Genomic DNA, 14276 nt, shown 5'->3' with positions numbered 1-14276 from the left:
ACAACAATAATGATAGATTAAAAAAATATTAGCAGATTAGAACTATTTAAGTCAATGAGATGGCCTGGAAGAATGTATTACACTAATTCTTCTGGACTCGCCTTGGCCACCTCATGTTTGGTGTTTTGTTTTGTTTTCATTTTACCCCTATCTTGATAAAGAAACTGAAATTCCATTTAGTGACTCATTCCTTTATGACTTGAAGTTTTTCACTGTTTTGTCATCCCCTTTACATTCTCTCTTTTGTAAAGTTTAACACCTGTTTCTACAGCCTCTCCTATTAGACTTTCTAATTAAAGATGAGCTTGGCTTTATCTTCTCCCTCTGACACTCCATGAAACCATTTGAATGCCAGTCAAAATTACTAATGTTTAACAAATACAGTCCACGTAAAAGCTGGCTTTACCCCTAATTGTTAGGATTTTTTTTTAACCTAGTTTTTGGCTTTTGAAGATTCCTTACCTTTTTGCCATTTCAGCAATAAAGATAGTATTAGGAGACATTTTTACTTATTTTCATTAGAAGGGACATTCAGGGAATCTAGTGTACCATACTGATAGAAAGAAAAGCCTATTGCCATTCATTAATTCATCCACTAAATATTTACTGGGTGCCTACTGCATGCCAGGTACTGTGCTGGTTTAGGGGAGATACAAAGATAAAAAGACATGTTCCCTGGGTCAGAAAAGCTTATATACATACAAATCAATCAATGCAATAAAATGTTATAGGTGTTATGATACCCTGTTTCCCCGAAAATATAATAAGACAGTGTCTTATATTAATTTTTGCTTCCAAAGATGCACTAGGTCTTATTTTCAGGGGATGTCTTATTTTCCCATGAGCTAGGTCTTATTTTCGGAGGATGTCTTATTTTCGAGGAAACACGGTAGACGTTTGAATATGCTATAGTGTGGACATAAATAAGAGAAAAACAGGCAAGACTTCATAGAGTGTGTGACATTCAATTCACCTCTTTGAGTATTGCCTTTAAGCTGAATTAATAATATATCTTGCACATATGTATTTTAGAGTAATTCTCAAATATATACAAACAATTGAGATTAATATAATCCAAGTACAGAGTATTAGTAAACATAGTTTTAATTGACATGTTTTTTTAGAATCAACGGATATTAAACTATAACCACTTTCATATGACACATCTGTGATATATTTTTACACACACAAAAAAAAATGGGTCTTAAGGAAAGGTTGGAACCCTTTCTGTAAATGCCTAAAGAGTAGAGAATCTTTTTCTTGTTTTAAATTTTCCATAGCAAGTGAAAAAAAAGTTACTTAATAAATGCTTGATGAATACATGAAAGGCCCCAAACCTACCTTATCTGCCAATAATAATCTTGTAAAGATTTTCCAGTCAGCTGGCTCACTTCCAAATCATCATTTGATAATTTGGTAGCATGTGTCAGTGCTTTAAGCTACAACAAAGAAAAGATCATTTTTGGGTACATTTCATTTATCTGTTACCATCATCCCAATTCACCTATAGATCTAGGTTTGTGCAGTAGAAGCACAAATATATAAATTTGATATATTACTGCCTTGTCTCCTAAAATATCCTATTAATAATTGAATTTTGAGAGTCTATGTGGTTTCATGACACTCCTGGTTCCTAAACACTGACTGTACTGCTTCGATACTGCTGCAGTCTGAGCTATGTCTATATATATATATAAAATTGATTTTTTACAGAGTGGAAGGGAGAGGGATAGAAAGCTAGAAACATCAATGAGAGAGAAACAAGGATCAGCTGCCTCTTGCACACCTCCTACTGGGATGTGCCCACAACCAAGGTACATTCCCCTGACTGGAATTGAACCCAGAACCCTTCAGTCCGCAGGCCGACGCTCTATCTACTGAGCAAACCAGTTAGGGTGATCATTTTTAAAAATATATATATTTTATTGATTTTTTACAGAGAGGAAGGGAGAGGGAAAGAGTCAGAAATATCGATGAGAGAGAAACATAGATCAGCTGCCTCCTGCACATCTCCTGCGGGGGATGTGCCCACAACCAAGGTATATGCCCTTGACTAGAATCGAACTGGGACCTTTCATTCTGCAGGTCGACGCTCTATCCACTGAGCCAAGTCAATCAGGGCTGAATTGATCATTCTTAAACTAAGACTCCTCACATTTGATCTGAGATATAAATTGCTGATATTTTTATAAAAAATACTTTATAACAAGACTTAAAACAGCCATATGACTCTTTTAAATCATTTCAAATATTCTTCTTAAGTCATAGGACCAAGAATACCAGTGATCAGTAAACCATTTATAAGTGCTACATATCTTGCAACTTCTACAGTTTCTTTTTAGAAAAATTGAAATCAACCATTGTTCTTATTAGTTAAATAATTAAAGTGCTAAGGAAAATGTCCTATGATAACTTGCTCTATACTAAGAGGTTTATTTACTCTTTCAATATTACATGTTCAGCCCAGTAATATAATAAAAACCATCCTCACCTTCTCTAAAAGGAGCTGAGATAAATTCTGTTGCTGCCTGTCCTGAAAACACTCATAAAGTTGGAGCAGCCTAGCACATAATACTTGTTCTTGATTGAAGACAGGATGATGGCTAAATTGCAAACCCACAATGTTGAGATCTAATTGGTACATTTTCCCTTGACCTTCCATTTTGGTCCTAATAGAGCTTTCTAGATCAGATTTCACTGCCTTTAAGGAAAAGTGTGTACACAAAGTTAATTTGGTTCTATTTCTTTTTAAATTACCTTTTATGAAAGTAACATATTAATTGTAAGAAAATTAAAAGACACAGAAAATAAAAAAAACGAATAATTTGATCCTTTTTTCTTGAAGTTGATTATGATTTCATACAGAGTGTCCCAAAAATATGTATACACACTTCGAATAATTATTAATTCTAATGGGTTAAAATATGAAAAGAAACACAATTGGGCTATCAGCTGTAAAGTGTGTATAAATTTTGGGGGGACACCCTATATGTTTATAGTACAGCATTTTAATAATCTTGCTATCAGTTATCTTATATAATAAAGAACTAATATGCTAATTAGACTGGACAGCAAAATGACTTCAAGAATGACCTGCTGGAATGACCAGGGGGGGTGGGGCCAGTGAGCCTGCATTGCCAGGTCAGCCGTGATGGTCCCGGCACACCCTTCCCACTTCTACAGAGGGGGCAGGAGAGGTGGTGGCGTGGAACTGTCCCATCCTGGCACTGTACCTTCCATAGAGGTGGCCACAGAGGAGCGGGCCTAAGCCACAACTGGACATCCCCCAAGGGTTCCCAGGCTGCCAGAGGAATGTCTAACTGTCGGCTTAGGCCCCATACCCCAGGGAGTATGTCTAAGCTGGCAGATGGACATTCCCCCCCAAGAGGTCCCAGACTGGGAGAGGGCGCAAGCCAGGCTGAGGGACCACCCTAGTGCACGAATGTTCATGCACCAGACTTCTAGTTGTTTATAATACTTTTATGTGTTGATAGAAGTTGAACTTTCAAGTTGGAAGCTCCCAAAAAATTTCCTACAGGAACAGTATGACAAATGGTGTTCAGAACTGCTGAGTCAATAGTTTGACTATGTGATGATATATTAGTCATCTGTGGACCAAAATTAAATGGTTAACCCTTATTAAAACACTGTTCTGCCGAAACCGTGGATAGAGCATCAGCCTGCGAACTGAAAGGTCCCAGGTTCGATTCTGGTCAAGGGCATGTACATTGGTTGCAGGCACATCCCCGGTGGGGGGTATACAGGAGGCAGCTGGTCGATGTTTCTCTCTCATCGATGTTTCTAGCTCTCTATCCCTCTCCCCTCCTCTTTGTGAAAAATCAATAAAGTATTTTTTAAAAAAACAAACAAACAAACAAAAACACTGTTCCACCCTGGACAGTTTTGCTCAGTGGACAGAGCACCGGCCCACAGACTGAAGGGTCCTGGGTTTGATTCCAGTAAAGAGCATATACCTCCATTGCAGGCTCAGTTTGGGCACGTGAGTGAGGCAACCAATCCATGTGTCTCTCTCAAATCAATGCTTCTCTCTCCCTCCCTCCCTCCCTTTCACTCTCTGTAGAAATCAATGAAAAAAAATATCTTCATGTGAAGATTAAAAAACATCGTTGTCTGACACAACTTTCAGCACATTGCCTGTTAATGATACTATAGAATGAATTTTAATACTCAGTTTAGATGCTTGGTGAAGTGACATATATATTTATTCCCAACTCTAAGGGTCTATTGAATACTGAAATTGTGCTTGGATGATGCATTGGACGAAAAAGTTACTTGTTCAGCCCAATGGTATCCAACATCAGATTCTGGATGTTTACAAAGGGTAATCTGGATGGTGGATAATATTTCCCAAAAATTATATGTTTTGTATTTACCTACCATCCTTTTGTTCATTCATCCATTCATTCATTCATTCATGTACTCACTCATTCAACAAGCTTCCACTGTTTCAAGGACTCTCTCCAACAGCAATGATCTCTGATAATTATGTTAAAATATCTGTGCTATATCTTGAGCAAAATAAAAATAATCTTATCCTGCTATCTAGAGATAATTATTTACTCTGATAGACTTTTCAGTCTTTTTATCTATGTACACATATACGAACTTGTCCATTCATTGGTAAATTCATTCATTATCTATTTTTATAAAATTAGGACCAGATTTAATTTTTCATTCTGCTTTTTTTCACTTTACATTTTATTTTTAGCATTTACCCATATCATTACATATTCCTCAAAAACATAATTTTAATGAATATTTAGCATTTCATCATAGTTTTGCCATTATTAGTATATTAGTAGACATTAATATATTCAAAGGATGAGTTAACAACACAAAAATGTAAGTTATAATCAATATTACAAGAATTCTAACCATAATTACAAGTAAATTATTATTGGTTACCTTCCTGTATATGGTCTTTAATGCTGGATTTAAAGATTCCTTGCTTATGTTTAGTCTGAATTTCCATGACTGGCTAATAGGTGAAGGTAATGACATTATTTCAGCACTTTCTTCAAACCAACACATTCCCTATCAAAAATATTTAAGAAACATAGTAATTAAATATTTCATCAAAAATAAATATCACATATTATCAGTGAGTGATTTAACTTGTTAGGTGGTGCACTTGCCTCTTCTTGTTGAAGCAGGCGATTTTCCATTTTGTTGCAGGTCTTTTTATATATTTTTGGCTTTCTCTGCATATAGAATCCTTCATCTTCTAAAATGCGTGGCATCATATTTTTCGGCAATTTACGTTGGTTGACCACTTAATAACAAAACCTATATATTACTTCAAAAGTCCAACATGTTAAACTGGTATTGACCAAACAAGAAGCAAAGGGGAACTAAAGTCTAGCAGCAAGCTTAAATACACACACACACACACACACACACACACACACACACACACAATGAGTTCTTCTAATCAATCCTCTTAAACCCAGGGAAGGCATGAAGAACAAATATAGAAAATATTCTATAATTTAAGAATAGTCCTCCTGAAGATATGCTTATTGATTTTAGGAAGAGGGAGAGAGAGGAGGGTGAAAGAGGGAAAGGAAAGGAAAACAGAAACATCAATGTGAAACAGAACATCCATCTGTCGCCTTCCAGATGAAACCTGCAACCTACATATGTGCCCTGACTGGAATCAAACCCATAACCTTTTGGTATATGGGAAGATGTTCCAACCAAATGAGCTACACCAACTGGGACTAGATCATACATTTTATCTATCTATCCAAAAAAGCTATTATCCTTTAATATAATTCATTAATTACTTAAATATTTTATTGTACAAGAACTTTACCTGAGGAACTACTTGGCACAAAAATATTTGCCTGTTGTCTCTTGATTTGTTCTTGATCATCTTCATATTCAGCAGCTTTTACTTCAAGTAAATCTGGAAAAATTACTTCTTCCATATAATAATCTTTATCATGGCTCTCAGCAAAATCTTGTAAATTATCACCAAGTAATAAATGTTTAGGGTAGCTATCATTTAATAATCTCTGTTGAATACCAAAAGATAAAAATAAGTATACATTATTATCCTTCTGATCCATGCTACCCAGTTCAAGGTCAAGCTTAAACTGTTATAATGAAATTTCACTGAACATAGAGGAACTCATTGAAGGCTTAATCTTTTATAATATGATTTTTCTATAGCACTTCCTTGCAATTTTCAATGGAAAATTAATGAAATAGAATTATAATTCAAGTCCCTCCTCTCCTTTGGAAAAATAGCCTGAGATATTGGACTATGACACATCACTGAGAATTCATAGTGTAGAGCAAAGTCCAGATACATCAGGCCAGATACATGTGGTCTTAAGACAAAAAAGGCTCTCTTTGTTCCAGCTGCAGCCTCCATTATCAAAAAAGTCCAGATACATGTGGTCTTAAATCCCATTTTTTTTGCTATTCAGAAAGCAATAGTATCTAAAGTGATTGTGGAGCATCCCTGATGTTTCCTGGATGACATTCAAGAAAAATAAAGAAGAAAAGTAAAGATTCAACATTGAAGTCTAAAGCAGAGTGATTGTAGTGAAATTTGAAAACATGCTATGTATAAAAGTTATAATCTGAATATAGGTATTGAAAAATATATTACTAAATATAAAAATGCATACTTTTATATCATGATCATGAATTGTGAGTCACACACAAAAATCAATTCATTTTGAATGACTTAATTGTCTAATTTAATATTGACCCATATTGAAAAAGAGGAGACAGAGAGTGTGTGAGTCATGCAAATAAAAACCCCTCAATTAAAAAATATATATTTAGGGGTAAATAATTAAATAAAAAAATTAATCACAGTGTCTTTGAATAGAGTACCTTACATGCCCTGATCAGGTCTGACAAAATTAAGGAACATAGTTAGCATCATCTAGGTTCATATGGAATAAATAACCATTAAACCCTGTCTCCTATCCCTGTCATGAAATCAAGAAAGTATTTTATGCTCTCGCCCATGTTGCTAAATGATTAGAGCATAGGACCACAAAACTAAGGGTCTTGGGTTTGATTCCCAGTCAAAGCACATACCTTGGTTGCTGGTTTGCTCCACATCTAGAGTCGGGGCTCATGCAGGAAGCAACCAGTTGGTATGTCTCTCTCACATCAATGTCTCCCCCCCCCCCCTCTCTCTCTCTCTCTCTTTCTCTCTCTCTCTCTCTCTCCCTCTTTCCCTCCTTCCCTCCTTTTTGCTCTCTCTGAAAAGCAATGGAAAAAATATTCTCAAGTGAGGATTTTAAAAAATGAAAGTATTTTATATCTAGAAATCTTTATGGTATCTTTTTCAGAATTCAAACAAAGTATGGCACTGATATCTAGAAGCAAGATTTGGGAGATCCTCACATAGGGGATCTTTTTGAAGATTCCGATCATAAGACAAAAAAGGCTGTCTTTGTTCCAGCTGCAGCCTCCATTATCAATCTTCCTTTATAGCATCCCTGATGTGGGCCAGGGCTTTCAACTTGCCTTCGGAGGTAAGGCCCACATCAGGGATGTTGTAAAGGAAGACTAATAATGGTGTACAGTAGAAAGGCAAATGGGGGTTCAAGAGGGACCCCAAAGGAAGGCCTGAGGGATTTGGAAATTACTAAGAGATGTTAGTAGATAGAAAGAATTCTGGGAAATAAGAGGTACTTGGGGAGGGGACTCAATGAAACTGTGGTGAGACTTGAAGATAGAGAGGAATTAGAGAAAATTACAGAGGGACATGAGTAGATAGGACGATTAATAAAAGTGGCTGACAAATGAAGAGGCAATGGGGAGAGCCTAGTGAGACTGGAGGAAAGGACAACCAGGGAATAATAGGAGGGGCTGAGGAGTTTGAAGAGAAGAGGGAAGAAGTGGCAAAAATTGGAAGACTCTAGGATTGGACTAGGAGGGATGGACATAGGGACTCTATGGAGAGTAACAGAGTTGGGGCACTTGGAGAGAAGGACAGGAACAACAGAAGAAAGAGAAAACACGGGCTTTGCAGCTGACAGACTATATTTCCCAACTCTACCAATGCTTAACCCCACATTAGTTTCCTCGCCTATAAAACAGAGCCAATAACAGTGCCTGCCTTACAGAATTTCTATGAGGAATGAATGATACAATCCACATTAAAAATTTAGTGTGTCACTGCGTATCCAGTAAGCGCTCAATAAGTTTTGGGAATTATTATGAATAGCTCAATTCAGAGAGAACAAGGTGGCTCAATAATAAAAATTTCATCATTCTTTGCCTTTAACAAGTTATTTTTCCTGAGAATGAGGTGATGGAGGAAGGGGTACAAATCCACCTGCTCTGAAGACTGGCCCAAAGCTGAGCCTTCTTCACCGCTCAGAGTGAAAAACGAAAGGCCTGCCTCCAATGAGACTTCAGTCTGTGGATTAAACAATGGAAAAGCAGTACTCAGTGGTGAAATGAATACTTTTTCTGCTTATACATGAAAGAAAGGTAGTAAGTTAAGTAGTAATAAGTGGAGTGGTAACTATTATCTGATTCATGAGCAAGGAGCAGAAGAAGAGACAATGTCAAGTTATATTTAACTTCAAGTCTGACTTATGAATTTTTGTTTTAAGGTTCTGGTAACTGCAATAAAAAAACAGAATAGAGTCTAAATCTTCTCCATCTTCCCTATCTCTTCACTCTAGTCAGAATATTAAGAGTATCACCTTACACTTCTATCAAAATGTGGGCTCAGGGCAAATGGCTTTTTCTCTCCCCATTTTTAGGTGCTTTCACAAATATGTGTGGTCTACAATGTTTTATAGAGTGAGAGGTAGTTAAAAGTATTTAAAGTGACATGCTCATAGTTATAAACTTGCTGATAAAATAAACTCTCCTTTTTCAATACTGTAAGTGTAAAGCCCTTACCACGTTCTTCTCATACACATATTAAAACGGACTGATTTTAAGGAGGTTTGAGAGAGAAATAATTTACTCTTATTTTAGTCATTAAGAGTAAAATAATCTTAAAGTACATAAAATATAAAAGCTTATTTTATATCCTATTTGTATCTAGCTGCCTAAAATTGCATTACAATATTGACTTAATACATCTAAATTTACTTAGAATCATTGAACCATATCCTTAAAATGGGTGAATTTTTGCTATATAAAGTGTATCTCAATAAAGCTGTCTTTTAGGGTTAAAAAAAAAAAGAGAAGCTACTCACCTTAGACCACTGATTTATCTTATTATCAATGAGCAGATTAGTTGAAGATTTTTCACTTTGATTAACCTGAAATAACATAAATGATATAGAAAACTTAATCTTCACAGAAAAACCTAAGTCTTTTGTTCAAAATGAATAAAAACCAAGACTTTTCAATGTTTTATTTTAAGAAGTATGTAGACGTTTCCGTTTGAGATGTCATATATAGTTTCCATGACCAAATCGCTTAACTTTTCTTGGATTTAGGTTTGAAAAAAAAAGAAAAACATGGAAAAGAACTTGCAGTATTTGGATTTAAGGAGCTATATTTAAGACTGAAATTTGGCTCTTTTTAAAAGAAGAAAAATTAATTTAATACATGTTGCATTTAAATATTAAATTTAAAACCAGAAAAGAAAAAAAATTAAGCATTACCTTAGCATTTTTTAGCTTTTCTCTTACTTTGCTTCTCAACATTTCTATTATGTTTTTATTTTCTTCTTCTGCATCTAAACCTATTAAGAAGCCAACATAATACAGAGCTCATGACACTTTTGAAAATAACTAAACAACAATAGCTCATTAAATAGCTAAATTGCATGCATTTTTAAGGATCATGATAATTATGAAGACTGGGACATTGCTCCATGAGGGCTTAGAACCTCAAATAGATGTCCCTTCCCCCTTTTCCATCTGGAGTAAATATTTTCATTATACACGCTCAGGACTAGATTTTGTTTCCCTTACTCTGTATGTTTTCAGCTATTGGCTATAGTCCTTCTTTGTAGTTAGGTCGGGGTGAGGGGAGATACTCAGAAAAGCAAAACTTTATCTTTTTCCTTTTGTGAAAAAATCTGTAAGAACAGTTATACTCTATACAGAATATACAAATATAATGTTTAATCTCTACAGAATATACAAATATCAATGACAGGTTACTTCAAGTTGATGAAACTGGAGAGTAAGGAATCTAAAAGGAAGAGATACGTTTCTATGTATCAATTGGTCAGTTTTGTAAAATCTGGGGAGCCATACTTCTGCAAGCTTTTAAAATGAAACAGTCTTGAAGAGTATAAAGAGAATTCCAGTTGTTGTATGCACCCCAAACTATGTGTTATTTTCTATTCTTCCGCTAGATGATCCCCCAGATGAACTGAGAAAAACAGGAGTTGAACAGTCCTAGGTATAGTAGCAAGTGGAGGGCCTTTTGGTCATTTTACCTTGCATTTTTCTTTTTATTCTCCCTGTTTCTGACTACTTAAAGGCTGCATAGAGAATAGTAGAAACAACGGGTAATAAAAAGCTAAACCACTATAGATCATAAGAATCTTCATTCTTAACTGCAGTATTTCCTGGTATAATTTTAAAATGACTAGTTGGTTTGTTTATACTCTATTCCCAGAACTTAGAATGGCAGGGGCGGGGTCATATAATATGTGCTCAATAATAGTAAATGAACTAGGGTTCAACCATTATTTATGTATATTTCTCAAGATCTAGAACTGCCTGAAGCAAGTTCTACATCTATATATCTTTATGGTGTAATACAGTTTCAAACACTCATAGATTCTCCATGTTTGCAGAGAGAGAGAAAATAAAATCTTAATAAAAATTTTCATCACATATATAGACTTTACTAATTATTTCCTTGTGCCCATTTTGTATTATCTAGGAAGTTTAGTTTCTATTTGAATTCATCTCTTAATAAACTTGTGTTCCCAGCTGAAACCCTATGATAGTATTAGTCATTTACATCTTTTAAAAATAAGAACCAACAGCATCAGAATTATGGTATACTTATTGAGGACCTTTTTGAAGATGCTTGCCTACATTTTCTTCTACTGCAATATCATCTGTCTCTTCAGACATCTATTAAAAAAAAAGGGGGGAGGAAGGGTGAAAGTCACTTTGCATTTTTTTTGTCATTGAACATCTTTTCAAATGTCCATCACCCCTTTGAAAGTCATCTCCTTTAAAATGCCAATTCATAGCCTTTGCCTATTTTCTTAAAATTTCATCTTTTTATCAGTTGGTATGATCTCTTTATATATATGGTGGGCTTTTAATTAAGAAGTTGCTCTCTGTAACATCAAAAAGGACCTTTTAAAAAAAAAATTTTATCCTCACCTGAGGATGGAGATATATATATATATATATATATATATATATATATATATATGTATGTATATATATGTATATATATATATGAATATATATACACACACACACACACACACACACACACACACACGAGAGAGAGAGAAAGAGAAAGGAAGAAAGGAAGAAAGAAAGAAACAGACATCTATGTGAGAAAGAAATATCTATGTGAGAAACATCTATTGGAATTGAACCTAAAACTCTTTGCTATATGGAAAGATGCTCTAATCAACTGAGCCATCTATCCAGGGCTCAAAAAGGACCTTTTAATAATAAAACCCAATGTTTAGTTCTCAGTAATCATATATTATCTTCCTCATATACATTTTAGGAGGTTCAAATGAGGTCAGACATATAAAAATACTTTGAAACTCAATACTGTATCAGTGTTAGCTTTTATCTGATTCATTGCAGCATCTGATGTTGGGCATCTTTATTATCTTAAAACATTTTATACTCTTGATTTTTACCCACTTATTCTCTGTATCTTCAAAGGTCACACTTCTCACAGCTTAAATGTGGGCTCATTCCAAGGCTTTAGAGAGTGCATGTATTTTCATGGCTTCCTAAATCTGTCCCAACCTTGACTGTTTTGTGAATACCATATTTCTAGCTGCCTACTAGTATTTGTAATTGAATGTCCTATCATTATCAATCTGCTAAAATGAGAATTTATTGCCTTTACTATTTTTTAAACCTCAGTATTCTAAAAATTAAACCATACTAGCAATGTTAAATCCTTATTTAGAATGATATGGATAAGTTCGTTTTTCATGTTAAGTTTAAGAAATAGAACAGTAAAAGACTCCTTAAATAACAACTGTACATGCTAACCAAACTAATGTGTAGTTGGAGTGGAAAGAGCAAGAAGATACACATCAGCTTTCCTATCACAGTAAAGATATAGATTCGTATCAAAAGCCAAAGCAAAGTATCGAGACGATCCTAGTAAAGATATTACTATCACAATAAGAGCTCTGTCTACACACTTTCTGAAAGAACTTCAAAATCCACCAGTAGCTCCTGTACCATCCTTAAGAACGAATGAATAAGGTCAACATGAACTAAGATGTTGTGTTCTTATTAGGCCTTCAGTATTTTCTTCAACATAATTAAAAATACCTAATTTTATCCTTGCCCAAGGGACAGTAATCCTTGTAAGTATGATGAGATATCAATCCTAGCAAGTGATTGATAGAGGTCTCCCTTTAATTCCCAATAATCTTGTCTAGCATTCACAGGATTTATAACTTTCCCTCCCCATCTAGAAGTAGGGATAAATGTGCAACTTCATATATATGAACAACAGTTTGGTGATTGCAATGGGGAAGATGGATGGAAGTGCAAGAGAGCATAGAGGGGATAAATGGTTATGGAAAAATAAAATAAAATGAATTTTAATTGGATTAAAAGACATGTAAATCTCAGTCCTATATATGCTTCACTCACTGATTAAAAAAAGAAAAGCATTTTATTTTTAGCAAAGCAGAAATGGATTGCTGACTGGCTGAGAAAAGATAAAGTTAATATTTAAGTAAGGGAATAAATAATATATAACTCGCTTCTAATGTTCTTTATTACATAACTGACAGATCAAATAATTGATCCCTAATATGTCTTATTTATTTTTTAACATATGTGCATGTGATTTATGTATAGAACCAAATACATCACATTTTTAGGATTATACTGCATTGATCATTGGGTATTTAGTGTCATCAAAATCCTTATAAGCTCCATTAATACCTTACCTTTTTAATATCTTGTTTTCGCTTTGAGATCTTTTTCATGATGATGGTTCTTTCATTTCTAAATAAATAAGAAATAGTCTTAAGAATGATAGAGTATATTACTGAAATAAAACAACTATTATGATACTTGAGATAATATGTTATTTAAAATTTTAATTTAACTGAAAATTAAATAAATATATTCTCACCTTTAGTAAACAGTAGTTGATCACCTTTAGTATTTAATAGAAATTCTGGTTACTGCAATAAGACATGGAAAAGGAGAGGTATAACTATTGAAAAGGAGAAGACAAAATTATCCTTGTCTGTAGAAATAGGTTTTTTCACATAGAAAACTCAAAACACTCAATGAAAACAGTTTAGACATAATTAGAAAGTTGTTAAGTAGCTGAATAAAGGAACATAGGCCAAAGTTAATAGCTTCCCTATATGCTAACAGAAAAAGGTCACTTCATAATAGTAATATAAAACTTTTGCAAATACCTAGGAGTAACTTTAATTAAAATATGTGGAAGCCTATTTGCTGGGAGTGTATTTTATTACTGCTTCAATTTCATCAGTAGTTATCAGCCTATTTAGGTTTTCTGATTCTTGATTGAATTTTAGAAGGTTGTGTTTTTCTAGGAATATACCCATTTTGTCCAGATTGTTTTGTTTGTTGGACTAAACTCATTTATAGTATTTGTTTACACTTCCTTTGTATTTCTGTGAAATCAGTTGTTACTTCACTTCTTTTGTTTCTGATTTTGTTTATTTGGCTTATCTCTGTTTGTTTCCTGTTTTGTTCATCAATCTTGTTTATCCTTTTAAAGAACCAGCTCTTGGTTTTTATTGATCTTTTGTATTATTATTTTTTTTCGTTGTGTCATTTATTTCCACTCTGATCTTTATTATTTCATTCCTTCTACTTATTCTGGGCTTTTCTTGTTGTTCTCTTTAAGTTGTAGTGTTTGTAAGGGCCCGGATAGCTCAGTCAGTAGAGCATCAGACTTTTAAGTTGTAGTGTTAGATAACTTATTACCAGTTTTTCTTGTTTTTTGAAGTAGGCCTGTCGTGCTATGAACTTCCCTGTTAGGACTGCTTTCACTGTGTCCCATAGATTTTGGGTTGTTGTGTTTTCATTGTCATTTGTTTCTAGGATGTTTTTTATTTCTTCTTTGTTCTCTTTGGTAACCCATTC

General features: G+C 34.3%; 1 protein-coding gene across 1 annotated transcript in view; it reads right to left on the bottom strand.

Annotated features, from left to right (window-relative positions):
* The window catches only part of CC2D2B (coiled-coil and C2 domain containing 2B), a 55974-nt gene extending 42839 nt beyond the window's left edge, over nt 1–13135 (bottom strand). Inside the window, exons 1-10 of the mRNA XM_045581950.1 lie at nt 13097–13135; nt 10997–11057; nt 9624–9703; nt 9205–9275; nt 8330–8420; nt 5837–6038; nt 5157–5293; nt 4927–5055; nt 2492–2701; nt 1342–1439 (exon numbers count right to left, since the gene is read on the bottom strand). Coding sequence (XP_045437906.1) covers nt 1342–1439; nt 2492–2701; nt 4927–5055; nt 5157–5293; nt 5837–6038; nt 8330–8420; nt 9205–9275; nt 9624–9703; nt 10997–11057; nt 13097–13135 — 1118 coding nt within the window. The remainder of the gene's footprint in view (nt 1–1341; nt 1440–2491; nt 2702–4926; nt 5056–5156; nt 5294–5836; nt 6039–8329; nt 8421–9204; nt 9276–9623; nt 9704–10996; nt 11058–13096) is intronic.
* Nucleotides 13136–14276: the final 1141 nt, after the last annotated feature.

Source organism: Pipistrellus kuhlii, unplaced genomic scaffold (assembly GCF_014108245.1).
Source record: "Pipistrellus kuhlii isolate mPipKuh1 unplaced genomic scaffold, mPipKuh1.p scaffold_m20_p_15, whole genome shotgun sequence".
Taxonomy (NCBI): domain Eukaryota; kingdom Metazoa; phylum Chordata; class Mammalia; order Chiroptera; family Vespertilionidae; genus Pipistrellus; species Pipistrellus kuhlii.
Note: the sequence above shows the minus strand (reverse complement) of the source record. Positions and strands in the feature narration are given on the sequence as shown.